This window comes from Chlamydotis macqueenii, chromosome 27 (assembly GCF_036417535.1).
Source record: "Chlamydotis macqueenii isolate bChlMac1 chromosome 27, bChlMac1.mat, whole genome shotgun sequence".
Classification (NCBI taxonomy): domain Eukaryota; kingdom Metazoa; phylum Chordata; class Aves; order Otidiformes; family Otididae; genus Chlamydotis; species Chlamydotis macqueenii.
The window spans coordinates 6,063,322-6,087,299 of NC_141582.1; the positions used below are offsets into that span (position 1 = coordinate 6,063,322).

The 23,978-nt window shown below is 42.0% G+C and overlaps 1 protein-coding gene across 1 annotated transcript in view; it reads right to left on the reverse strand.

Annotated features, from left to right (window-relative positions):
* The window catches only part of ANTXR1 (ANTXR cell adhesion molecule 1), a 109,413-nt gene extending 86,180 nt beyond the window's left edge, over positions 1-23,233 (reverse strand). The window contains exons 1-8 of the mRNA XM_086767899.1: positions 22,789-23,233; positions 13,316-13,387; positions 12,521-12,592; positions 9,904-9,985; positions 8,648-8,681; positions 6,657-6,736; positions 4,855-4,923; positions 2,704-2,784 (exon numbers count right to left, since the gene is read on the reverse strand). Of these exons, the coding sequence (XP_086624025.1) occupies positions 2,704-2,784; positions 4,855-4,923; positions 6,657-6,736; positions 8,648-8,681; positions 9,904-9,985; positions 12,521-12,592; positions 13,316-13,387; positions 22,789-22,940 (642 nt within the window). The 5' untranslated portion in view covers positions 22,941-23,233. The remainder of the gene's footprint in view (positions 1-2,703; positions 2,785-4,854; positions 4,924-6,656; positions 6,737-8,647; positions 8,682-9,903; positions 9,986-12,520; positions 12,593-13,315; positions 13,388-22,788) is intronic.
* Between the last annotated feature and the right edge of the window lie 745 nt (positions 23,234-23,978).

A 23,978-nucleotide genomic window follows, 5' to 3' on the forward strand; every position in this document is an offset into this window, starting at 1 on the left:
CAATGACAGGATCCTATCCTGATTTCATGTTGCTTCGTGTCCCACTGCCTCCAGCACTCCTAACAAAGACATACTGAGCAGCAGATCCAGTTGACTTTCAGGTTTTCCTTCTAAGACTTGCTCCATTTGCTTTAAATTGACAGGTTATGATCTGCAGAAGTTTTTCACAGTGAAGAAAAATTGATTAAATTACTTCAGTTTCTTCCATTTGTTTCCCAGCTTACAGCAATCAGATGTCTGTCTCCCTGCCGGATTCTTCCCTCCTACCAAACTCAAAATCCCCATTAAACATGTGGAAGTTTTAGCAGTGACTTTTTCACGATAGGGGACAAAAAGTAATTGGTTTGCTTAACAAAAACATCACACTGGAACTCACAGGAGAGAAAGGACCAACACCTACAGTGCACTGAGTACCTTCAGCTCCCAGTAGGAATGGTGTGTTTAAGCACGACTTCAGCACAGTATTTTCAGCTTATTTACGCACAGCCTCCAGGGCACAGCCTGAATAGCTTGGTGATGCTTAGCGGGAGACAGTCCTCCTCTGAAAGCACCAAGCAGATCTCCCTGCAGCTGCTAACTTAAAACTTGCTGGCTCACACAGAAAAGGAAGGGCAGGTGCACTGAAACATTTGCAGACCCACCACCCTGAACATCTTTGCTCAGCAGATGTAGACGGCCAGGGGAGGCCAGCCTCAAGCTCCACCACTCCCAGCTCCCACCCTCTTCCTCATTCCAGATGGACATCTAAATCCACCGCCTCTGCACACACAGAGGGTCGAAGACAATCTACTCCTCAGGGCAAGGGGAGGCAGGAAGAGTCAGGCCACCTCAGCAGGAACACAGGGCAGTTCACACTACATCACTGCAGACTAGAACAAACCTAGGTCTTCACACCTCCAGAGTGATTTCACTCATCTCCCCAGCCTCATAATTTCATCTTTCCTTCTGTTACATCAACCAGCAGCTGGGAGCCTAGCCAGTCCCCTCTACACATGGCTGAGCATCCTTGCTATACCAGCTCTTACAGAGGACTTGAAAGAAGCTTCCAAATCTCATCCATATTAAAATGCTTTCCTGTGAACAGAAATGCTTTGATTGTTTACTCCAAGACAGAAGTGTTTTGCAAGGACAAGAAAAGAAGGAATGAGGGAGCTATTTTCCAGCTAGAACAGGAATCTACAGATTCTTTGTTAATCTACAGAGCGATGAACACCCTTCTTGCCATCCCTTCCACACACCTCCTTTCTACCCAACCTACTGCAGTCGCTCCACTCAAGTGCAAGTGATCAGCTCACACATTCGTTGCTGTACAATCACACTTCCTTCTGACCCTCTTTTCCAGGGCTGATTAATCTTGCACCAGTTAACTGGAGCAGTTCTTGACAAGGTTTCTCATTCTGTCAAGTACAACTGGAAAGGGAGTCAGAACTGCTCCTGGAATTCATTAAAAACAGCTGCAAAGGGAACGCAGGGCTGGGAAGCAAACTAGGGGTTTTTCGTTGTTTTGTTGCTTTCTTAAATGACACGCAACACCTGATTGTCCAAGAGAATTGAGGCAGTAGCCCCACACTTGGACAGTGCCAGGAAAACCAATAAGCAAGGGATTGTATTCCATCTACATGCGAGAGCACTAGGGAAAACTGAGCCTGCACTGAGGGAACAGTTTTGCTTGGTAGCACGTGGTCAGAATAGTGTGTAACCACTCTAAACACAGAAATCTGAGACCCCCCTGGTGAACCTACCCTCCGTAGCTTCAAGCTGTGTATTTCATCTGTGTTTTATCATCAACTAAAAAGCCTATACCAAAATGAACAAAACACGTGTCCTTAGAATGATTCCCCATCCTTCTTTGTAGCCATGGGAAGCAGCCTAATTAAAACAGTTATGGGATACCACTGAACAAAAGGAACAGAAGAATACTGAGAGCTACCTCAAAACATATAGTTTCCTAGTGAACACGTGGCACATTTTACACTTACAATGAAAGCGGCACACACATCCTCTCATATATTGCCTTTCCTGCTCAGTCAAGGGAAGCGTAGTCCTAGGTGAAACAGTATTAGCCACTCAAAAGTTTTACAGCTAGAAAAGAGGAGGCCTCAACAAGCACCCTTTTCTTTGCCAGTAAAGACCATGGAGCCATTTGCATGACTTGTACACAAGCCATGGGAAAGGAATCAACCTATGCCTGTCCCTCTGTCAGCCTAAGTGCTAGCTCTTATCCAACCCACTCCAGAATGGGCCGGCTCTTATACGCTGCACGCAGCCCTTAGAGGAAATACCACGAATTGATCCGTCTGAATCAGGAAACTTAGGTCTGAATCAGGAAACCTAGGTGACAGAGTGCCCTAGCCCTTCATACAGAATGTGCTAATACATCTCTGCTGTCCCAGTCTGTGACAGCCATTTTATAAACTGTCACTAGGTGCTGGTCCATTCAGTCAGTCACTTCCCATCAAGGAGGGAGACATATAAAGTAAATATTTGGGCTCAAAGCTACAGGAGTATTGTGACCTGTTGATAAACTCTACCTTGAAGTAGCAATATTAGTACCAACAACGGTCAGTTTCTTTGGATCAAATGTTTAAGTAACTTATTAGCAGTCAGCAGGTCCTTGTGGGCCCGGGAAAACTAAACCTTCAACCGTGCAAGCTAACACAAACTAGCATGTGCACATGCAAACACATGATTAAAAATACTTACAGAGTCTATGATCCCCTGAAGGGCTTCAAAACCATCGTTCACTGGAAAGACATGATCTTTGCTGTCGGCAATTCTAGCCAGCTGACAGAGTGGTAAAAGCAAATAAAACAGAAATGCAAAGAATGAGGTAAATTAGCCAACAGGCAGCAAATTAAAACTTCTCCACATGCACCCACTTCCAAATAAAAAGCCCAAATACTCCAAGTATCGTGTATGGATTGCTAGAACATTATAGCTTGTCAAGCATTGAAAAGCTTTTCTCTTTAGTCTGACTGGTTTTAGAAAGCTCTGTATTGGGAATCAGAAAAGGCGTCCCTTCACTTTGAAGACAAGAAAGAACATGGCTTTCTCTGATGCCCAGAGTCTAATAATTTAGCGAAAACTCTCACATGATTGTAAATCACTCAGCACGGTAACTTCCCATCCAAAATAGGCCACAGCATCAACATGACAGGCAACTAATGCAGCAAAACGCTTCAACACATACATAATTTAAACCAGGAAACTAATCAAAATGATTCAATATTTTCACATACAGAGAACACTAATGCAAATCATACCCCATCCAGAGAGATAGGCCTGATTCACCTTTCCTGTCAGGACAGAAATGTCACTGTTTGTCCTGGGCTCAACCTCTAGAGCACCACGAAGCAGCAAACAGGGAGCTATAACAGGAGCTATTTCCTGAGTGGAGGGGAAAAAGGGAGCAGAAGAGTATTTGGAAACCTACATGACAAGGAGGAGGACCGTTTGTGAGGCGGTGGTAAGATAAGGGGAACCAGGATATCACCTGTAACGAGCTACATGAGGTTCACCCGTCAATAGCATGCTAAGGGTTAAGGCACAAATATTAGCCCAGTTCAGAAGTAATGAGCTCTCCATGCATCTGCTGGAGCTGAATCAAGTTTTACCTCTGCAAAGCCAACGTTTGTTATAGTAATTCTCTCCCGTGGCAGAGGTAACATCAACCCAGCAGGCCTCTTTGGCGTTTCCTGTAGCATTGCAAATTGGAGGCAGCAGGCTAGCCACACATTCCTCCCTAAACCCCACTGGCTCCACCTTTCCAGCTCATGTCACTCAGAGCTCCCACTTCTCAAGCAAAACACCAAAATGCCAACCTCCTGGTTTGCATCCAGAGAAATACTCCAGGCAACTTTCCTCTGTCTGCTCTGAGAAAGGGGTAGTAAAGCTGCTTACTGCTTGCTGGCTATGATACAGCAGCTTCTGTAAACCAGGATGTTTACAGTTTCCTCAACTCATCCCCCATAGTCGCCCTCCCAGTCCATTCTGGGACCTCAGACAGTCATCTAATTCCAGTTAATTTCTTCAGTATCTAAATAACTTCAAGTAGCAGCTGTCTTTCAGGTCTGCTACTTTAGATCTAGTCTGTTTGCCATTTTTATTCCCTCCTTGCTTTCTCTATGACTTACTTTGGGTTACACTAGTCTCTGGTTTTGACTCAAAGGAGGTTGTTCTAAACCAAGTTTATTGTGACTCCTTTTTGATTTCGTGTTTGAAGCTTTGTTAGAAAGCTGAAAACCTGGAAAAGCTCTATTCAGTAAGTATTTCAGTGCCCCACTTTGGGGCTGTACAAACATTTCACTCAAGTTATAAAAATATAATGTCAACTGAAACATAATTCATGGGCATACTAACATTCATATGATAAATTTAGAAGTCAGACTATCAAATGGGAAAACACAGTAAAATGTTAGTGTCGCTAATGAAGCTGTTTGCTTTTTACAGTATAGTTTTCCCATGAAAGAAAAGCTGGACTAAAACTGAAGTGTTATATGGCAATATCTCTGTTTTATAGGAGAAAAAAAACAAAACAAAACACCCTCCTTCTGCCCTCAGCTTAAGCCAGACTGATTTGCTGTTCTTCATGTGTCTCTTCCTCTGCTTTTCTCCACCATTAGCAAGAGTCACTGTGGCATGCAGACAGAGGGACAGCTCTCCACATATGTGACAGTGGCTTAAACCCAACACCCAAACCAAGACACTTCAGGCAGTCACTTCAGACTGTCAAGCAGTCAGCAGAGAGAGAGGAAGACCTCTTGAGAAGTCTTGAGAAAGTGGTTCAGGAGCACGTGCCTCTGTTCAACACACATCTTCGCCAAGCTCCTCAGTAAACGCGAGTGCCTCACTTACCTGAGTCTCATTGAAGTCTTTCACACCAACACAATATACTGTTGCTCCCAGGTCACGTGATCGATTCGCCTGGAACAAGGAAACGTAGGATAACATGGATGCAAACGTGATGGCATGAAGGTTTCTGAAAGGTCTCAATCATAAATTTAATCTTTCTCTGTAAAATGAGCAAGGCAGGGTGGGGCTGATTAAAAGACAGCTTTAAAAGCTTTCTCTTCTGATTCTGCAGAAACAGGTTTTAGCGGCTACTAGAGTAGTTACTTGTTTAGTAAAGCAAAACGCAATGTATTTGGTGGTTTTTTAAACCTAATTAGCTCACCTTCCCAGTTGCTCCAACTTCCTAACATTTCTCTGCCCAGCAGATATAAGACAGACTCAATCCATTTTCTTTTCATCATTTAGGACACATCTCAGTACAAATAGTAACCTAAAACGTTTGGGTATTTTCCATTTCACACCTCTGTGCCTGGACTCACAATATCCATAGGTGAGAGACATTTCATTCCATCTCCTACAAAACTGTGTTGCTCCCGCTATTTACATGGCATCTCAAACTAATAAAGGGAGAACCTCTACGGGTTTGATTTTTCCAGGCTATTTCATTGGCATGCAGATGAAATTGCATTTACTGTTCAAAAGCAACTGTTCTAAATGCTCTTGCATAAGTATGAATTAAGTCATTTAATCATATTTCACTAGAACAGGAACACCTGACTGAAAACCCATTCCCAGAAAAGACGGTAGCAAGTCAGATTGTATCAGAAGACTGTAGTAGTTCAAATTGTTAGACAGCAAAGTGCTTTACAAGAAAAGCATCATTCCACTTTTACATCGAGAAATTTAAACCCAAACAACTGAAGCAACTCACAGTGCAAGAATTGAGTTCAGGATCTCTGTTTCACTAACTTACTAACTCCTCCTTCCCAAACCAAAATAAATATAACACTTCTGACTTCTCAACTTGTTTGTTCACCTCTTAAAAAATCTTGTTTTCTTCTGGATTTTTGATTTCAAAAGGGAAAAGGAGATGAACATTAAGGATGAGAAATTCAACATTCATGACACTTGTGCTGTAGCATACTGGTTTTATTCTACAAAACCGTTTTTTTGTTGTTGTTATTGGACTTAAAGCTGTGCTTCGGACAGGCTGAGAGGAACAATCCTGTCCAGAGCAAATTAATGTAAAAATACCATCTTCCAAGTTAGGTCATCTTTGTTTGACTGACAAGTGAAAATTAGTTCACCTCTTCAGCGATGATGATCGAAAGGACATCAGTAGGAACACTATACAGCAAAGCTTTCAAGTGCTCAACTTACTTTTTATCTAACATTTTGCATAATGTGATAATTTCATGAGGCTGTTTAGAATACATGCTTGAATCTTGGAAATACTGGATTTGGTCATCTGAAGGGCTTTCTGATGTGACAGAGGATTGTGGGAACAATCCTCTTTCCGCAGTCTTTACTCTTTGTGAAAGAAAAGGCAGAATGAGAAGATTTCAAGTGTTTCCCAGAACAATCCAGTAAATACTGAAACTTTTCACCTGTGAACTATTCCTTCCCCCAGTTGTTTTTTTTTTTTTTAAGTGGAAGTTTAAACCCTCCTCCTTTCCCATGAACAGTCTGTTTTGATGAGTCAGAAGCATTGCTGCTGTAAATGTTTATACTAAAGATTTATGTCTAAAGAGCATCAAAGGGAAGTTCTGTCGCTAGGGAAAAAAGTTTTCCCTATCTTTTGCCTTCAAAGCAGCAAGCCCAGACATTTCACTGTCTCCCTGGCTGAAAACGTGTAAGACACTTACCTCCCTCTCAGAGTAGAAAAATAAGTCTTCATGGAGTTCTCCATCTGTCAGTGCAATGATAACACTTGCAGTTCTGTAACCTAAATACATAAACTTCTTTAGTCCCTTGGTTTTGAGTTGTATTTGTTAAACTAGTCCAGAAAACATCCTGCTAGCAACCTGCTAGCACACTAGAAGGATCAGAAACAGTGGACAACAAACCCACGCCCTCACCTCCCTTTGGCCAAGCCGTTTTCAGAAGACATGAGTTTCTGCACACTTTTTCCACTCAGGCACCTGCCTTTAACACCAGTTTTACACCACACTCCTTTCATGTACCAATGATTTTTAACTGAGAGCTCATCATAACTACTTCAGTATTTCAGACCAGTAGATTACACTGCAGCCATCAAAAACCAATGCAGAGTGTTCCTAGTTTTCTCCTGGTTTTATTAATACAGTCAATTCAAGAAATACAGAGATTTTTGTTTTCAGCTTGTGATAAAAAGCTCAGTTGGGATTTAACATGGTAGGAAAGTGGCCTAAAACCTTCAACCTTCCTACATAACATATTTCAGCAACACAGTTAAACCTTGCAGTCTTCCCCTTGTATTGATTATAGCTTGGGTTTTCCAAGTTAGTCTTAGATTTCAGAAGTGTCCAAATAGAATTAATTCCTATTTCTGACAACAGACTTGCACAGATCTGAAGGAGCTCTGTAGGTACATCTTGCACAAACACTGTTAAGGAAAGATAAAGTCTAAATATGTCAAGGTGTGCAAATTATCAACCTTTAAATTTCTTCAACCTTCTAGGGCATTTTCCTGCCATTACGAGTAGCTGTGCCTTTAACAAGCTGTTGCTGAAGAGACAAAAATCCAAACAAGCAATTTCTTCAATTGCTGCAGAACAGGAGATCTGATACCTAATTTTCTTGGTGCCACTTAGAAATCCCAAATTTTAAGTAACATGGCAACGAAGCAATGAAAGTCAGAAAGTCGAGTGCCTGTCAAATGGTAAGCAATATGCAGGGTCACTCACACCGCAGACACCTAACTCAAGCGCCTAGGCTCTTTCTGTGGGAAATGGAGAAAAGTGAGCACTTCTTGTACAGACTTAGGAGCCCAAGTGACCTCCAGCGGTGCCTTTCTCCCTCCATTGACTACTGCAGGAGCCTTCGGACATACTGCAGGTGGTACGAACACACCTTTCAGCGGAGCCAGGACAGACACACAGAACTAATGCAGACAAAACACACAGGTAAACATTCAGACTTGAGGACCCAGCTGTCCACTGCTTCTTGCGTATGGTGACAACCTGCTCACATGCAGTATGTATACTAGCACGTAAAAGCATCACCCATCCCAAATTGAATTATTCTAGCTACCTATGCCATTCTGCTGCAGTCATAATTTACAGGAGAGTCCCAAAGCTGTGTGGACTTAGTCAGTACTTCATTTCATTAATGAGTGGCCCTGCAAAACCATTAGGACTGGCTTTGGACTCAAAGATCTGGTTGCCTATCTTTTGGTTTCCAAGAAGCAATGTTTACAATTCTACGTTAGGCTTTGCAGTGCAGAGTTCTAAAATTAATTACAAGGAAGGAGAGGACATTTTTGCAATTATCTGCACTTACTACTGGATTTAATAATTGCTTATTGAAAAAAACTTTTACCTAACAGCATCTCCACATACTCATGTTTCAGAAGGAAGAAGAAATGGTTACCTGAGTCCTCAAGCAAAAAGAACAAAGTAAGGCACCAGACAGTTTTGTTAAGAGTAGGCACCTTCAGTCAGCCTGGATTCTCGCTTTTGGCCTACAATGCATTCATTCCAGCTCTGGATACTTAAAGCTCCACCTGTTCTTTTTCCTTTCAAGGAAAAACTATTCCTGTAAGATTAGGAGCCACCTTCCACCTTTCCCGCAGTGAAGCCGTGTTTCAAATCTATTGAAGTTATCAATCAAAAAGAAAGAAGAAAAGAACATTCAATGGATCAAGAAAACCTCTCACCGTGAACATTTTCGTAGTAAATCTGTTCACTTGCCTGAAATTAAATCAGAAGATTATTAGCAATAAATGAATAATACTACCATGTGGGCATCCCCGCATGCACCAGAAAGAAAGAGAAGATGGCAGTGAGGATGTTGTGTTTGTAGTCTGCACATAACCTCTGCTATCACAGATATCTGCTTCATAAAACAAGTTTCTTGCCTGTGGTTTTGATTGCGTTACTTTAAGGTCTTATCTAAAGCAAAACTCAGTCAAACCAACCCTAAAGCCACTGGCCAACAATAACGCTGTCTCCCACTATTCTGCTACCTGGAAAAAATCACATTCACCTTCCTACTTGAGAAACATCCTCAGTACATTGATAAATATTCCCCAGCACCTCCAGATCAACTACTCTAATTGCAAATAAATCAAATGCAGAGAGATATTCCTACGCTTCTGTCTCCCACTTGATCTATGCACAAGCACATTTTTGCACGGTAGAAGGCGAAATGCATCAATTTCAGTGTGCATCAATTCAAAATTAATAAGTAGGCCACCCTGAATACATTTGGCTTATGAACTGCATTTCTGTTCTGAATTTATATTTCTTGGACTTCTCGTGCAAAGTTTCTGAAGTCACCAACCTCTGGGATTTGGTTTTAGGCTCCTAGTTAAGAGCCAGCACCTCTGTCCGGTGACCTGAATTTTTGTTGTGTGTTCACATACATTTTCAATAGGCAGACAGTTCCTCAGTCTTCCAAAATGCATGTGTAGTTCAGAAGCAAGAGGAGGTTTGGGAGTTCAGGTTTAGAGAAACTCCAGAGCCCGTACAATATACGGAAGGAGAAGATCAGAGCAGGCAATAACTTCTGCGCAGCATTATTTGTACCCCAGTGAGAACAGGTTAGAGCTATGGCCTCAGTGCCCAACTCTAACAAGCCCACTATAGCATCCATGCAGGACTCTAAGCAGCTTTCCACCCTTCATGAACACTGTTCCACAAGGCACTGCAATGTCAAAGCCTTCTGCTTTGTCCTAAGCTGAAAAGGCAGCTCATCCCATAAAAGCTAAGGTAAAAAAGAAAGATAAGTACTGGGGTTTGCAGCTCCCTTGTACCAGCTCCAACACTGAACGTGTACACTTCAGTATACCTATTGCATAAAAGGGAAAATAGTCCCACTTTACTACCAGAGAATTATTAACTACATTCCCTTAACATTTCCTCAGGAGCACCCAGACACAGTTGACAGGCACTATAGCATGCATGTAGTTACCCTTTCAAATCCTTCATGCATGTATGTGTCACCTCCTGGAAGGACTTTCTGCAGCTCTTCTAGACCCTGGCGTATCTGTTCCCTGAAATGAATGCAGATGCACTGTTAGATCCAAAACCAAATTTATCAGGAGCTGACATCCAGGTGAAGACATGCATGGCAGAGCCAGATACAGAGAGAGCGGGGTGGGGGAAAAGTTAATCCAATGTTTACATAGGCTAAGGTAATGTCTGGGTAGATACCTTTCTAAGGCTGTGGAAAACAGACCATATGTGCTCCCAGTGTTCCCACAGCCTGAGGAAAGCATCACAACAGCAGCATCACCTAGGTCAATATCCATACATTTCTTTCTAAATAAATATTCCCTGTGTAACCCTGGTCAAACCTCTGATGCAGAAGCAGAGCAGCTGACTTGCACCTGGCTCACTTTCCTCACTTACACTTCTTGACTTGACTATACGCATGTAGTCAAACAGCCGCAAAAAATGGCACAAGCTCAAACCATACTGGCAAGTCCAGTTTATCTGGACATGGCATCTTCAGTTCCTGTTCAAACTCACTTGAAGATTAAAGTCTTCCCCAACAGCTCACTATGACTCAGGATATCTGTTAATTCTTTTTGAGATCCCAGGCACAACGACAGATCAGCTGCAGGCTAAGTGGTGGAGGCACCCATCTGTCATTCCATTGAGTCACAGACACCAAACTCTGGAAGCCAAGCACAGGCCAGACGTCTTTATTACCAAGATAAAACCCTGCAACTGTGGTGTGTATCTGAGCTAACTACAATCTTCATGGGAAACAGATTCAGTCACTGCACGCCGGACCACACTGACACTGCGAGACCAAATGGCAGAAGTCAGTTTTGTCCCTGTGTATTTTAACTGCTTCAGAAAATCCAGTTTATGTGATCATCACATACTCTGTCTCACATTTGTGAGGCTGATTACAGCAGCGCATTAACATTATCCAGTCTACAGAGCAGAAACTCCCAGAGGGAGAAAAGACTATCTGCTTTTGCAGTAGGTTGAATTATCAAACGTTCAAAACTCATTCTATACCTGCAGTGTTCCAAACTAGTTAGACACCGAGCTGTGTATCGTAGGCGAGCTAGCGACGGATATTTCCTCCATTCAGCTACACATGCACAAGCCAACGTCGAATATAAAACTCAAGAGCGTTTGCTGTGATTAAAACTACTTTTCAAATGCAAACATTGACATTTTAAAATAGACAAAGGTCTTTAAATATGTCAATCCAGTCCCATTCCAAATGGGATGCCAAGCACCCTCAGTCCTCACGTTCAGGAGCTCATACACCACACAGAGGCATGGGCAAGGTAGAAAAGGTTTTGCCACTACTCCAGCCTCCCTATTAAAAAAGGCCAGTGTTAACTAAAGGACCAGCATGAGGCCCATACCTTATTTGTCAGCCTTCCAATAAAAACCAGCAGCTCTCCAGTCAGCTGGCTTTTAGACTGCTACCCTATCAATATCCTGTTCCCAGTCAACATTTCTAGGACAGCTGGATAAATACAAAATATATTTCCACATGGGAAACACTGAAGTCTCATAGTTTAGAGCCTTTACAGATTAGAGATCTTTGCAATGGGGTGTGCTCACAGGGTGGGAGACAGAAAGAGGCAGAGAAAAGGTTTTCCTCTGGCACCCAGTAAGATGTAGTTCATTCTCTTTGTACTTATTGTTGCAGTAAGTGGCAGGAGATGCTTAGGCTTGCTGGGTTTAATGACATTTTTCAAGGTTGGTATGTATGTGGATTGCTCTTTAGAAAAGCGGCCAGTTTCCTATTCATTCCTCTATAGCAGCTGCTTTGGTATGCAATTTCATAGACATCCAATATGTAAAACATATGCTGACTTATACAGTCTTCACATGTGTTACATATATTTCTGCTCCACGTGGCAATGAAGTTAATAGAGGAAGCAAGAGCGATTAAAGGACCTCATCCAGCTCCCCTTGAAGTCAGAGTAAAAGAAAAAACTAACCCATCCCATAGATTTTACTGGGATTAACTTGGAGATCTGCAAGGGGATGGCATGAACACGCTTCAGAAACACAGCAACCAAATCGTCATTGCCAAAAAATATACACTCTTCCAATCCATCCTAAACACTGTTTACCTATAACAGACCTTCAAACATCTAAAGAAATCATGTCCACCTCTACCTCAAGAATATGGGTATCACCTACAGCTTTTCAAGTTTGTTTTTATGGGAAGGGAGTTCCAGCTATTTGTTTGCAGAAGAAACTCTCTAAGGATGTTTCAAAAACAATAAGGCTCTTTCTCTGACAAAAGCCTGAAAATCTGTGGAAGACAGACTCCCTTGATGAAAGCAGTTTGAGTTAAAACCCTAATTGCTGACAAAAAGACACGTAGAATTTAAATTAAGAAGCTAACCTCTGCCTTAAGAGGCCTTACTGCATTCTAACAGAACGAGTGTCATACACGAAAATGAGCAGGCAATTCAAACAATTAAATTCGGAAGCATAAAGGTGTCACAACACTGCTCAGAGTGGACTGGAAATCATTGAGCAAGGAGGGTGAAGGAGGCTACAAGGACACAAAAGCTGCTGTGCACCTTTAAACCTCTTCTTACCTGTCTTCTGTTAACCTCATTAGAATAGTCCCTCTAGTCGAAAAAACAATGAAGGACATCCTCAGCTGAGGGCTGGAGAAGGAGAGAAAGAAAGTAAATTATTTTGGTGGTCCAGACCAGAGCTTACTGTATGCGTAACACCAAAGACACAAGACACTCTGATTGCTATCTAGATTATAACTCAAGAAGATGAAAGACAGGACTAAGCAGCAAAATGTGTTTTGCGCTCAGCCTTCCTAGGTAAGGCAAACCATGAGGAATCCTTCTAAAAAGCTGTAAATAGCACTTACATCATGACCTTGGGATTGCTAAAACAAGAAAGGCTTATGGTGCATCCTGGTATCACCATGGAGATGAAGGAAAGCTGATTATGTTGATCATAACACATCCCACCCACTGGCCCAAGGGATTTTTCATCCAGTCTCAAGTCATTCAGTGCCTGAAAGCTACAGCCTCAGGCCTCTCCCTGCAGACCTAAACTTCTGTACCTCAGGCATTAGCCAGCCATCTCAGAAACAAGAGGACTCCTTCCCCACAAAAACACGATTTGATCCATGGAAGTCAGGCAGGAAAAAAGGGAACAATCAGCTTATCTACTCCTATTTCCTGCATGACAGAAATTTGGGGAAAAGCAGTCAACAGGATGATGTGAGACAAGCATTAAGAACTCTCTCTCTGCCAGGTCCCATGGCGGAAAGTAGCATGTGCTACTTGACTGCGACGGAGAGCACGTCTCCCAGCCACCAAAACACACACACCTCCTCATTCCGTTATCTGCAAAGCAGCACTTCTTACCTTATGAACTTGCGGGCCAAATGTTCCACAAAATGGTATATTTCATTCCAATGGTGCAGGACGCTTCCTGATCTAGGGAAACAATTATACAGGAGATATTAGTTTAATTGCTGCTATTGTAGCTTTCCCAGCCTAATATTTTGTTACGCACTTCTCAGCTAGTCATTTGTTTTTACTTTAAAACTCACTGTCCATCTTCTTCCTTTAAAGAGATATTAAACTGTAAATGACATTTTCCACTTAACTTTGAAAAGCAAGAATCATTTACACTCTGTGCAAGTGTTTGTGGCTACACTTGGCAGTAACATATGGCAGTTACGCTAGACCTTCAGCACAGCCTTAAACAAACCGACCCCGTGTGAGTGAAGACCTGTCTCTCTGCACAGTATTTTAGATTGATTCCACCAACTCACTTGCCATGCCACCCAGAGCTGGTAGCTCAAGTGTATTTTGAGAATAAAACGCAGTTGGAGGAACAGATTACTAAACTTCTCAGTGTTTCCACTGTACTAGAGACTACAAAAAGTAAAACACCTTAGGCCTGCATCTCAACTGTTCCGGCTAATTCTTTCACACCTCAGTTAAAAGTAAAACAAACTAATTTCCCTCCTCAGGAGAATAAACCGTGGACTAGAACGAGATTGGACTAGTTTATGTTTCAAGAACCAGGAAAACAATTAGGTTAAATCATGATCTTTCAGAAGTAAATGCCCCTTCTGGCATAAACACTTCTATGAACACTGGAATATTAATATTGGAAAAAATTCCTTCCTAGAACTGGAAAATAAATGTGTCATCACTTATTTAATTCATTGACTACAATTAAAATTATTTCTAGTGGAAATAACCATTCCAGATATAATAGAAACTTCACTATCTGCAGCCTGAGGAAGAAAAGATGAAGATTTGAGATTTTTTTTCACTTCACAGAAAAAGGCATCTGACCTGACTCTGTTCTGCCTTAGATGTGAGAACGCAAATGCATAGCCATGAATAGATTCACTCAAATACCGCACACCAGGTACAGCCAACCTCAGCCTGGCTGCAGACAGCATTACTTCACTTCCTAGAAGCACAGCAAGCACGTAAACCACATTGTGCAGGTCAGACAAATTTCCTTCCCTGTTCTCCCCACACCTGGTTTTCATTTACAGCCATTCAGCGAAAACCTTGGCCTTACTCACTTGCTCCGTGATACCTTAAGCCATTCTTTCTCTATATGACCCCAACATGTCCAAAGGCAACCTTAGACGACATGCAGTGAGGACGCTTGCACAGGTACAAGAGCATATGGTCCATCTGGAAAAACAACGAATGCTCTGGCTGTTGTGGCATGAAGGACCTGATACCAAATGCACATCTTTAAAGCTAACCTGACACCCTCATTTTGTCTGTGATTGTAAAGGACAGATTTCAGAGGAGACCCGATCACAAGCAAATGCCAGTAGTGCTAGATTACTTCTTGGCTCTCTTTCCTTTCATCAGACCAGGACTTGAAATCAGTACTTCTTCTCCATGCAAATATGTATCAGAGAGGACCAAAGGAACACCAATAGCAAGGGTCTGGATAAACTAAAGCCACACAGACAGTGGATAAATTCGTATCTTACAATAGATGAAGGGCGAGGTACATCAGGACTCGCTCTCAAATGAGAAATTTAACCCCCACTGCATCCAAACCACAGACTGATAGAACAGAGGCACACAAAGCTCAACCCCAAGAGGTGCAGATTCCTCTCAGAGGTATGGAATAACTCTGAGACCTTGAATATGACAGGCACTCCAGGCCCATCAGTGCTAAATCCAAGAACTGGCCTGGAAAATAAGTATTTATTGTCTTTACATGGTGAGGCATAAAAGAAACACTTGACTTTACAGCAATATCAGTCTCCAGAAGACACATGAAGCCAAGGCTTTGTTAACCACAAAACAATTCCTACCTCCTTCCATGAAACATATGTTGCTTTAGACCATACACCCACCTCACAACAAAAGCACACCTCATTCCAGTTTCACATTTTTTCTGAGCAGACATGTGAAGTCAGGACCCTTTCACAGGTATCCCCTAATCAACCTTCTCTGAGGCATCAGATCAGATGACTGTACTACGCTTCATGCTAAGGGAAAACTTAGCTCTCAGCCCCGGCCAACACAGAAGCTCTAGCTAGCCCCCACTTACAACAGGGCACTGCCCTAGAAGCTGCATCAGCCTTTAAAAATACTGTTATTTCTTCCCCTTCATAATAACCCTCTGCACAAAAGCTGATCATCACTTAAAATTACTATTGCAGCAAGGCAGCTGGGAATGAGATCCAGCCACAGAGCACATAAGGTATGTAGGTCATCATCTAAAGCGCCTGTCATTTTCCATGGCTCTGAGAAGTCATGCATTTTTTAAAAACAGCAGTTGCCAGAATACAGTTTTAAAACCAATAGCTCAATTCAGTGATGTGCCAGTAAATAGCACATCCTGTTTAAGTGCTTGCCTTTGCAACTGTTGTTCTGCTGGTCTTAAATTGTTTGAGCAGTTTTTTCAGATAAGCTTTTTAGGTTTTGTTTTTTTTTTTCAGGTAAGTGTTTTTTAGTTCTTCACACAAGTATGGCTTGAGCTTCTGCTGCGCCTCCTCCCCTTCGTCATCCTTGCTCTGTTCTCCCACCAACAGTCCCATCTTTACGCCCTCTGGAACAAAACTCCAAGCATCTGAAGTTACAGCTCTTTTTCCGTGAAACCTCCCCACACATCTATTAATACACAAGAGGAACAACCTGAAGTTCAAGGGCAGCGGAACGATACATGTCTACTTTAAGGAAACTTCTTACCATTGCTACAACCATTAAACCAAACCCACTCTATCCCACAAAAGGAGTATAGTTTCTCCTTTCAGTTCCAAAGGCACTGAAGTGGGGCAACTAGAATAGTCTACAATCCATTTATTCTTCATCTCTACCATAGTAAGCTATAAAAGGGTCCTAAAATGAAGGCTCACGCTTTTTCTGACCATTCATTGTTCCTTCTAGCACAGCAAGTTTTCCATCTGTAGCTAGACAGCTTGCAGTCTACTTGCAGTTAATTTCTCCATCTAGTTGAGCCCAGGTGTCAGTTGCTATAAGTGTACTGGTCTGCATTTAGAAAAAAGTACTGCTCTAGCATCTTCTGAAACACACTTCAGATTTCTTAGAGTCTTCACTTTGCACAAAATGGACAAAAAAAATACAACTAACCTTTCTGCAGTCAGTAGAAGATTTACAAAACCAGCATTAGCTCACAGCATTCACCTCCACAGCTTTCGGCTGTGTTATTTGGAAGCCCCGCAGTAACAGACACTTGTCACTTGTAAAGCCTCTCGTAAGGCAGGCCAAGAACTCTGAATAGAACAAGTATTTCTAAAGCCTAACTGCAAGACAATAAAAGCCAAAATTAAAATCGTTATCTCTTCATATTCCCAAAGAGAAACAAGATGATCAGTGAGCCAGCACTTTGCAGCTGAACGGTTGATGCTATAAACTTGCAATTTAAGAAAAGGCTCATCGTGAGGATGCCAAATTCTCTTGCTGGAGAAAAGCCCACTAAATGGAAATTAAGACTAAGTAAACCATTATGCCTTTAACAAGAGAATGATACATTCTGTGGTCAGCTGAGCTGGCAATTTGTACATCTAAACTAAATCCAAGGGTGAGAGAGACACTCCATATGGCTCAGTGGTTCCAGACACAGAGCCACTCTGGCCAAACCCTGCCCTCCAGCAGGTGCTTTTCTCCTACTCACTGTGACTGGATGCGTCGTAACCCAAAGCTGCAGCCACTCAAACCTCCTCACAGTTTAACTTCCTTGTACTTTTTAGACTCCTGATTTCCATTTCTGTCACCTCACCTTCTCAGAACACCCATGGCTTTGTTTAATTCACAAACTAGAAAAAAAACAGAATCAAGCCCAGAAACACTTATAGAAAGACTTTACACCAGTTATGCGCACTGCAGCTGACAGAAATACATAAAGATACCTGATTCAGAGACTGATGTTGACCCAAATTCTCCTCAAATTCCCACAGTTTTGCCCTAACTTCAAGAAGTCTCACAGCTGTTAGAGGTGGCATTGACCCAAGAAGTTTTGCAGCATTTTTTTACTGAGCTCTTGTAACCTGTTCGTAGGATTCTTAAGCACAAAGTTCATTCAACAGACGATATTTAAAAGCACAACAGTATTTATTGCTCTATTATAGCCTTGCATAAGCAGTTACTAGCATAAGCAGTTACAGTTCCTAGCATAAGCAGTTACTAGTGTATTGTTTTCCCTTTGTGAGAGTCTGAAATCCCTCACACAGCTCTCTAAAAATGACAAAGGACACATCTTGGCTTATTTGTGTTTTTCCAAGTACTTCAGGAGCAATTTTCAAAACACTACATAACACAAAAATGTTTGAGAGGCAACAGAATTCTTTGAGGAAACACTACTATCTTGTGTCATACTTCACATGAGACAGCTCACCAGAGAGATCGTCAAACATTTGAGGTTAGAGGGTGTACAGAGATCCAGTTCAGAGCAGGATAAGCTTCTAAGCCCAAAGACAGTCCAAGAACATTCTTCTCTTCCCAACTGGCAGGAGATACATAAAAAACCAACTAATAAGCAAGTAACCATGGACCATAGTTACATCAGGCAGTAGATAAAGGGCAGAGTGCTGCAGGCACACGCTTAATCCTGGATGTAAGGCAGCTCCCACCCCTTTTCCCAAGGAATAGTTAACCTTAGATTCACCTCTGGCTACAAACCATGGACACAGGTCTTGATGGGCAAGGGTTTCACATACTAACATTGCAATAGCATGCCTACAGCAAGCTTAAGAGTGAATTACATTTCTTCAGGCTGCAAGCAAAGACAGACAAAAATGCACAAATTCCTCCACACTACCTTGCTAGCAACCCTCAACCCTCATGTTAAAACAAACAAAAAGCGTGCCTCCATGTACTTGCAACCCCCTGCCATCCAAGCAAAATACAGACATTGCTCTGGATTCAGGCCTGCAATTCCAGAGAAACAGTCAAGGAATCACAACATCACTGGAGATCAGAGAGGACTTTTAATCTATTTCCACAGACACTCAATTTCACCATTACCTACTAAAGGCTCATATTTCTTCAGATTACAGCACCTAAAAAGCTATCCAGCTCTCTAAGAGTCCTGTGGTTAGCTCTGTTGGAGGGTTCTCATTTCCCAGGGGAAGAGTCACCACTACTGGAAGCAGTTCACACAGCTCAGTCTCTCTGCTTGCTGATGCAGTGTGTCAGTCTGCTTTCCATCCCACCGTGGCCTCTGTTCTTCTACGCTCTGAGTGCAAAACTGGACTTAGTCCCACGTAAGACAAAGTAACTACAGCAACTAAAGCTAGATTCAAAGAAACAACTAGAGCAGGAGTTTCACTTCAATACAACTGGTTAAAAATAGATCAGCTGTCTGGCTGAATAATGAAGGGATCACAGGAAACAGCTTGGATTCCTTGCTTCATTTTGCCAAAGCTCTTTTAGAGCCAAGTTTTCTTTCACACATGTACAGTTCCTTGCATGTTTTCCGCACATGGGTATAAAATGCCTACTATTTGCACACAACAGGCAAGAGCATAGGAAATAACACCTTTGACATACAGAGGATACCACAAAAGATTACTGAGAGGACTTAGTCATTGTTACTCTTTCCTCCCTACCTGCAAATAAATTAATCTGGGAGCTGCCTCTACCTAGTGTTCCGGCTGTGCTCATGGGGGTGTTTACATACTGCAGCACGAGATATCATGTCAGCTAGAGGGCGGGTCATAGTCTTCGTCAATTAGTCACACGGAGTTTCTAGAATACCTGGACATCACCAGCAAAAACACATTTGCTTTATGTTCATCAACATCTCACTGCTTCCTTCTTAGTGAAGGCTCTGTATTTTATCCCGCATCCAGCCTGTAAATTCTTTGCCACCATCTTCTGCCGGGTGTTTTGCTACCATTCAGTCAACAGGAGCCTCAATCCATGGAACCCCACAGCACCACAGTAACACAAAAGGATGTGCCATCTAGGACCAGCTTTCTCAACAACTCTCCCAAGAGAAGCAGGCCTGACCTTCCACAACACTGGACTGATCTTGGCATGAGCTCCACTTAGAGGTGCTCAGCACCCTGCACGACTAGATCCTGTGTATAACCTAAAGAGCAAACAGCATACAACCATAGCATATGTAATATGCTATTTAGGATTGCATAAATACAGCTTCAGTTGAAGCCCTCTCCACCTTTTTTGGATTTTTTTTTTGCAATCAAAGCACAAGAGAAATGGATTAATCCAGTCTTAATTCACATGAATACAATTCCTTCAGTGAACTTGCCATCAGGCAGCTCAGAACTTCAAGTTTGGTGTTTGCATGTGTAATGCTATTTTTGTCTTTTTAAGTTGGTGGCGTGTCAAGCAATGATTCTCAAGAGAGCTGGCAAATTTTCATTTCCTCCAAAGTTGGAGCTCTGCACCAACAACAGCGTGACAACTTCAGTTTTACTTGGCAAGGAGTTTGCCCAATTCAAATCGCAGTCTTTGGGAGTGCCTTTGTATCACTTTTGGAACTCAACTCTGCTAGCCTAAGGTCCAACGGTCACAGCATGAGACGTCTTCTCTATCGCTACTAAGTTGGGTGAGAACTCTTGGGAGGGATGAAAGACATGCAAGTGCACGCACAGAGATTAAGGATGCTGTTGGAACCTAGCAAGCATACCTGGTATCCTTCAAGCTTTTGTTCTGTTATATGCACACCAAGGCTGCGTAGCATAACAGGATTATTTCTGAATGGCTGAATACTGGATTTTCTTCTTCATGACCATGAGAAATGGGAGATTTGCCTCAAGTCCTCTGAGCATGCCATATGCATGGAGTCATGTCTCCAGCTGTCTGCAGACAGCCACAGGAAACCTGATTTCCCTTCACAGTTCACACAGCAAGTTTGCAGGAGTCTCCTAAGGAGAATGTTTCAAGGAGCTACAGCATCACTTCATGATAACAGCCTCTAACACATGCCCCTTCCCCAGTGGATTACTACATGTTCACTTTGGAGGGGCTTCTTGAGGCCAGGGGTATCCTTCAAGAGCCAGCGCTGTGACAAGGACTGCGCATAGCCGCACACATACAGGGTGCTAAATGGACTTACGGAGTCACTGAATCCAACAGGCTCTGAGGCAACAGGGTCAGTAGAGGGTTCTAGAACTGGTGACTTCCAGGGCTGTGTTTATTGTTTTTGTATTACTCCTTTGATCCCAGAAGGTAGGTTGCTAGATATTTTAATGGCTTTCTTCCAACACTCAAATTAACATTTCATGTTTCAGAATCTAAATCTCTTCTGCTTCAGTGTCTTTCATTGCTTTTAAACATTTCTAATCATTTTTAGAGCTGTTTGAAACAACAGTGAGCCCGAAATCTGCTATTATAATTTCAAAGTTTGCCTGAAGGCCTCTATAGGCATCACCTCTCTCTGCATTCAGGACTCAAGTAGCATTTCTTAAAACATTCTCTAGACAATTGGAAGGTAGAAAACCCAGGCTAAATAAGATTCAAGTTTTTTAGAACTTCAGCCTAGCCTCCGAGGAATGAAATAAAGTTTTAAAGCTAAAGGATATGAGATAACCTACTCCACCATAGTAAGTCTCTCATCAACCTCCTCAAAGGCTAAACAATCAGGTCCACAGCGTATTATACACACTAATAGCTTAAACACCATAATTCTACTCAAATTCCACTGGAGACCAAGGAATTTTTTACATCAGACCCTGTTCATTTCTGCACCAGAAAAATCCCAGAAGTAGGAATCCTGCAACTGTCAAAGTAGGACTTCTTGTTGGATACCTTGATGCATACACTGAGGCAAGCCTGCCTGCTTTAAAGTTTGTGCCAAGCCTCATATTTTCACCCAAATTCATAATCCCTTGAGCAAGCCTAGAAAGTCGTGCCTTTGAGTAAGAGGACAGCACAGAACTTGAAATAAGGGATCGTTAAAATTACATTAGCTCAGAGGTGTAACAGAGCACATGCATCAGATTTGAGAAAACCTCCAATCCTGCCTCAACTTTCAGGGGAATGCAGTTTGCAAAAGCTGTCTGCAGTACAAATCATACTCTGGTTTTGATTTGTTGTTGTTTTTTTTTTTCATATGCTGCATTAAAAGCATTCCAGCCAATAACTGAACAGTCAAAGCAACAAAATGCATTAGACAGGTACATCTTTCCACTGAATAAAGTTAAAAAAAAAGAAAAATCTTTCCCCTGGAGCATTAGGACAACTGTCCTACTAAAATAGACAGTCTTACATTCTACCCAGTATTTTGTAATAAAGCGTTATGTAATTCCAATTCATTTATACTAATGGAATGTGGGAGCTACTGCAAAACACTCAAGAGGATCAGTCAGAAAGCTCCATCTGCGAGTGCTTTTGGCAAGTTGCAAATACTTTCCTGTCTCTGAAATTTATGGTTAATAATGTCAGTACCATGGCTCTGGCATGCGTCTTCTCCAGTATTTCCAAACCTTTGGTTCAAAGTAACTATTCTTAATTTTCTCATTTAAGAGAATCGTTTTAGCTAGTACTTTTTAATACTTCTTTGTGAATTGTTGTATTGCTTCATTATGAAGCTTTCCAGAGCTCAGCATGTATCTGTTTCACATTGCTCCATCTACAACGTGAAGGTCTGTAAAGAGGCAAACTTACCAGTGCCAAGAAGATGACACTATCACAACTGGCGATGAAAAAAGAGTAAGGTTGGAAGTGGTTTTCAATATAAACAGTTAGGCAGACAAAATATGCATTGGATTAACAGGAAACAAAGAAAATGTGACTCAGCATACAGAAAATAAAGTTCTCTTTAAATAAGGCACTCTAGCTGTTTTCCAGCACAACAGCCCAAATCAGACCCTTTCAAAGTGAGCAGCCACCTCCCCAAGCCAGGTCTTTACCTGCAAGTTGCTGCTCTAGAATGTTCAGAGCTAAGGAGCGAACTGTACAGTAACAGACCTCCAGGCAGGCGAGCGTTTCCTTCACATTTCCAGCTACAGAACTGATGCCTGCAATAACAACTCTCCAACCCCTGCTTTCACAGGTACCACAACCTTCACAGTTCATAGGGAAATGAGAAGTGACCAGGGTGCTGCCCTTCTCCCAGCCACTCTCTTAAGAAACTACAGCGTCAAGTACAGAATAAAGCTTCTGTATCAACCACAGCAAAATTGATAACAATTTCATTTACAGAGCATAACCGGATTCTATACTAAACCTACCAAAGAAATTATCACAACAAATACAAAAACAAAGTAGTAAGGAGTTTCACAGGTCCCCTGGGGACACAGTGATTTCTACAAAACCAAAATCCAAAGAAAACCCCCGTGGTATCAGTAGATGCCATTCTAGTTCATGCCTAGAAAAAGATCTCTTTGAAAAAGAACAGAGTAGAACTGACTTACTTGTCTAGAATGAAATACAAATCAAATCCTCCGTAACAGGCAGGACCACCATTCTCTCTCTTCCCACCTTGTCCATCACAGGCTACCATAAAAGTTGCTAGGAAGAGACATTTGAAGCCAAATCTCAAAATGCTCTGCTTTGCAATAGCCATTATATCCAGAGAGGAGGAAAAAAAAGAAATATCTTCTTCCAAGGCTCCTTTATTTCACACGTTTCTCCACAAAAGCCATTCAATGACCTTTAAATGTATATATGTATATTTTATTCCTTAAAACTCCACTTGCAACAGATCTCCTCAGGAATTGCAAGACTTTCCCCCTTGTTTCCCTTGCACTTCTGTTTCTTGGTTTCAGATTTCAAGATGCACAATACTGTATTTCACTTTTTTTTTTAAAGGGACTTGACCCTCAGTCTCACTCGCAGCCCTCTGAAAGCAGCACCATTGTTTTGCAAGAGAAGGAGCAGCCTCCTAACAAATCTTGCTTTGTCACAGACTTCAGAAAATACTGGGAGGGTTTGAGGGTTTTTTTCTCTCTCTTAATTATCATTGTTATTAGCAAAGATGGCAAGTTTTATTTTTCCTTAGCAAAAAAAGCTCAGAGAACGCCACCTTGTGCCAAAAACTCAAGCTGACTGGAGTCTCTGGTTTTAAGCATCTCATTTGTGCACCAAGCATACTAAACGCATACCACAGTGGCTTTCGGCACGAACATAAAAGCGGTTTGCTTACAGCAGTCACACAGCACCGTGCAGAAACATCTTTATTTCCCATACAGGAAACACCTGAGTTAAAATACCTTTAAAAACCTGGAGCAGCTTCACAAAAGTTAAAGTGAGAAGCCATGCCAAGTTTCATCCCTTGTATTCTCTCAGTCTTAAGAAGGAACAAGAAGTGTCTGTGCCTACAAAACAGGTTTCCCCCTCTTACCATCCTTTGCAATCCATGTTTTAAACACCCCTCTTCCAAGAAAACTTACTTTAAAAAGCAACTTGAGCTACACTTACATTTTCTGTCTCCTTCAAGCTCTAAAATCTGAGCGGGATAGCTCAAAAGCAATATCAGCAAGGGCAAAACTAAAGATCACAGGAAGAGAAGCTCTCAGCCTTTCCTCTCAAGTCCCCTCAGGCTATAGCAAAATAGCTGCTCTCCCAGTTCTAACTGCTGGTTCATGGAGCAGCTTCAGGTGTG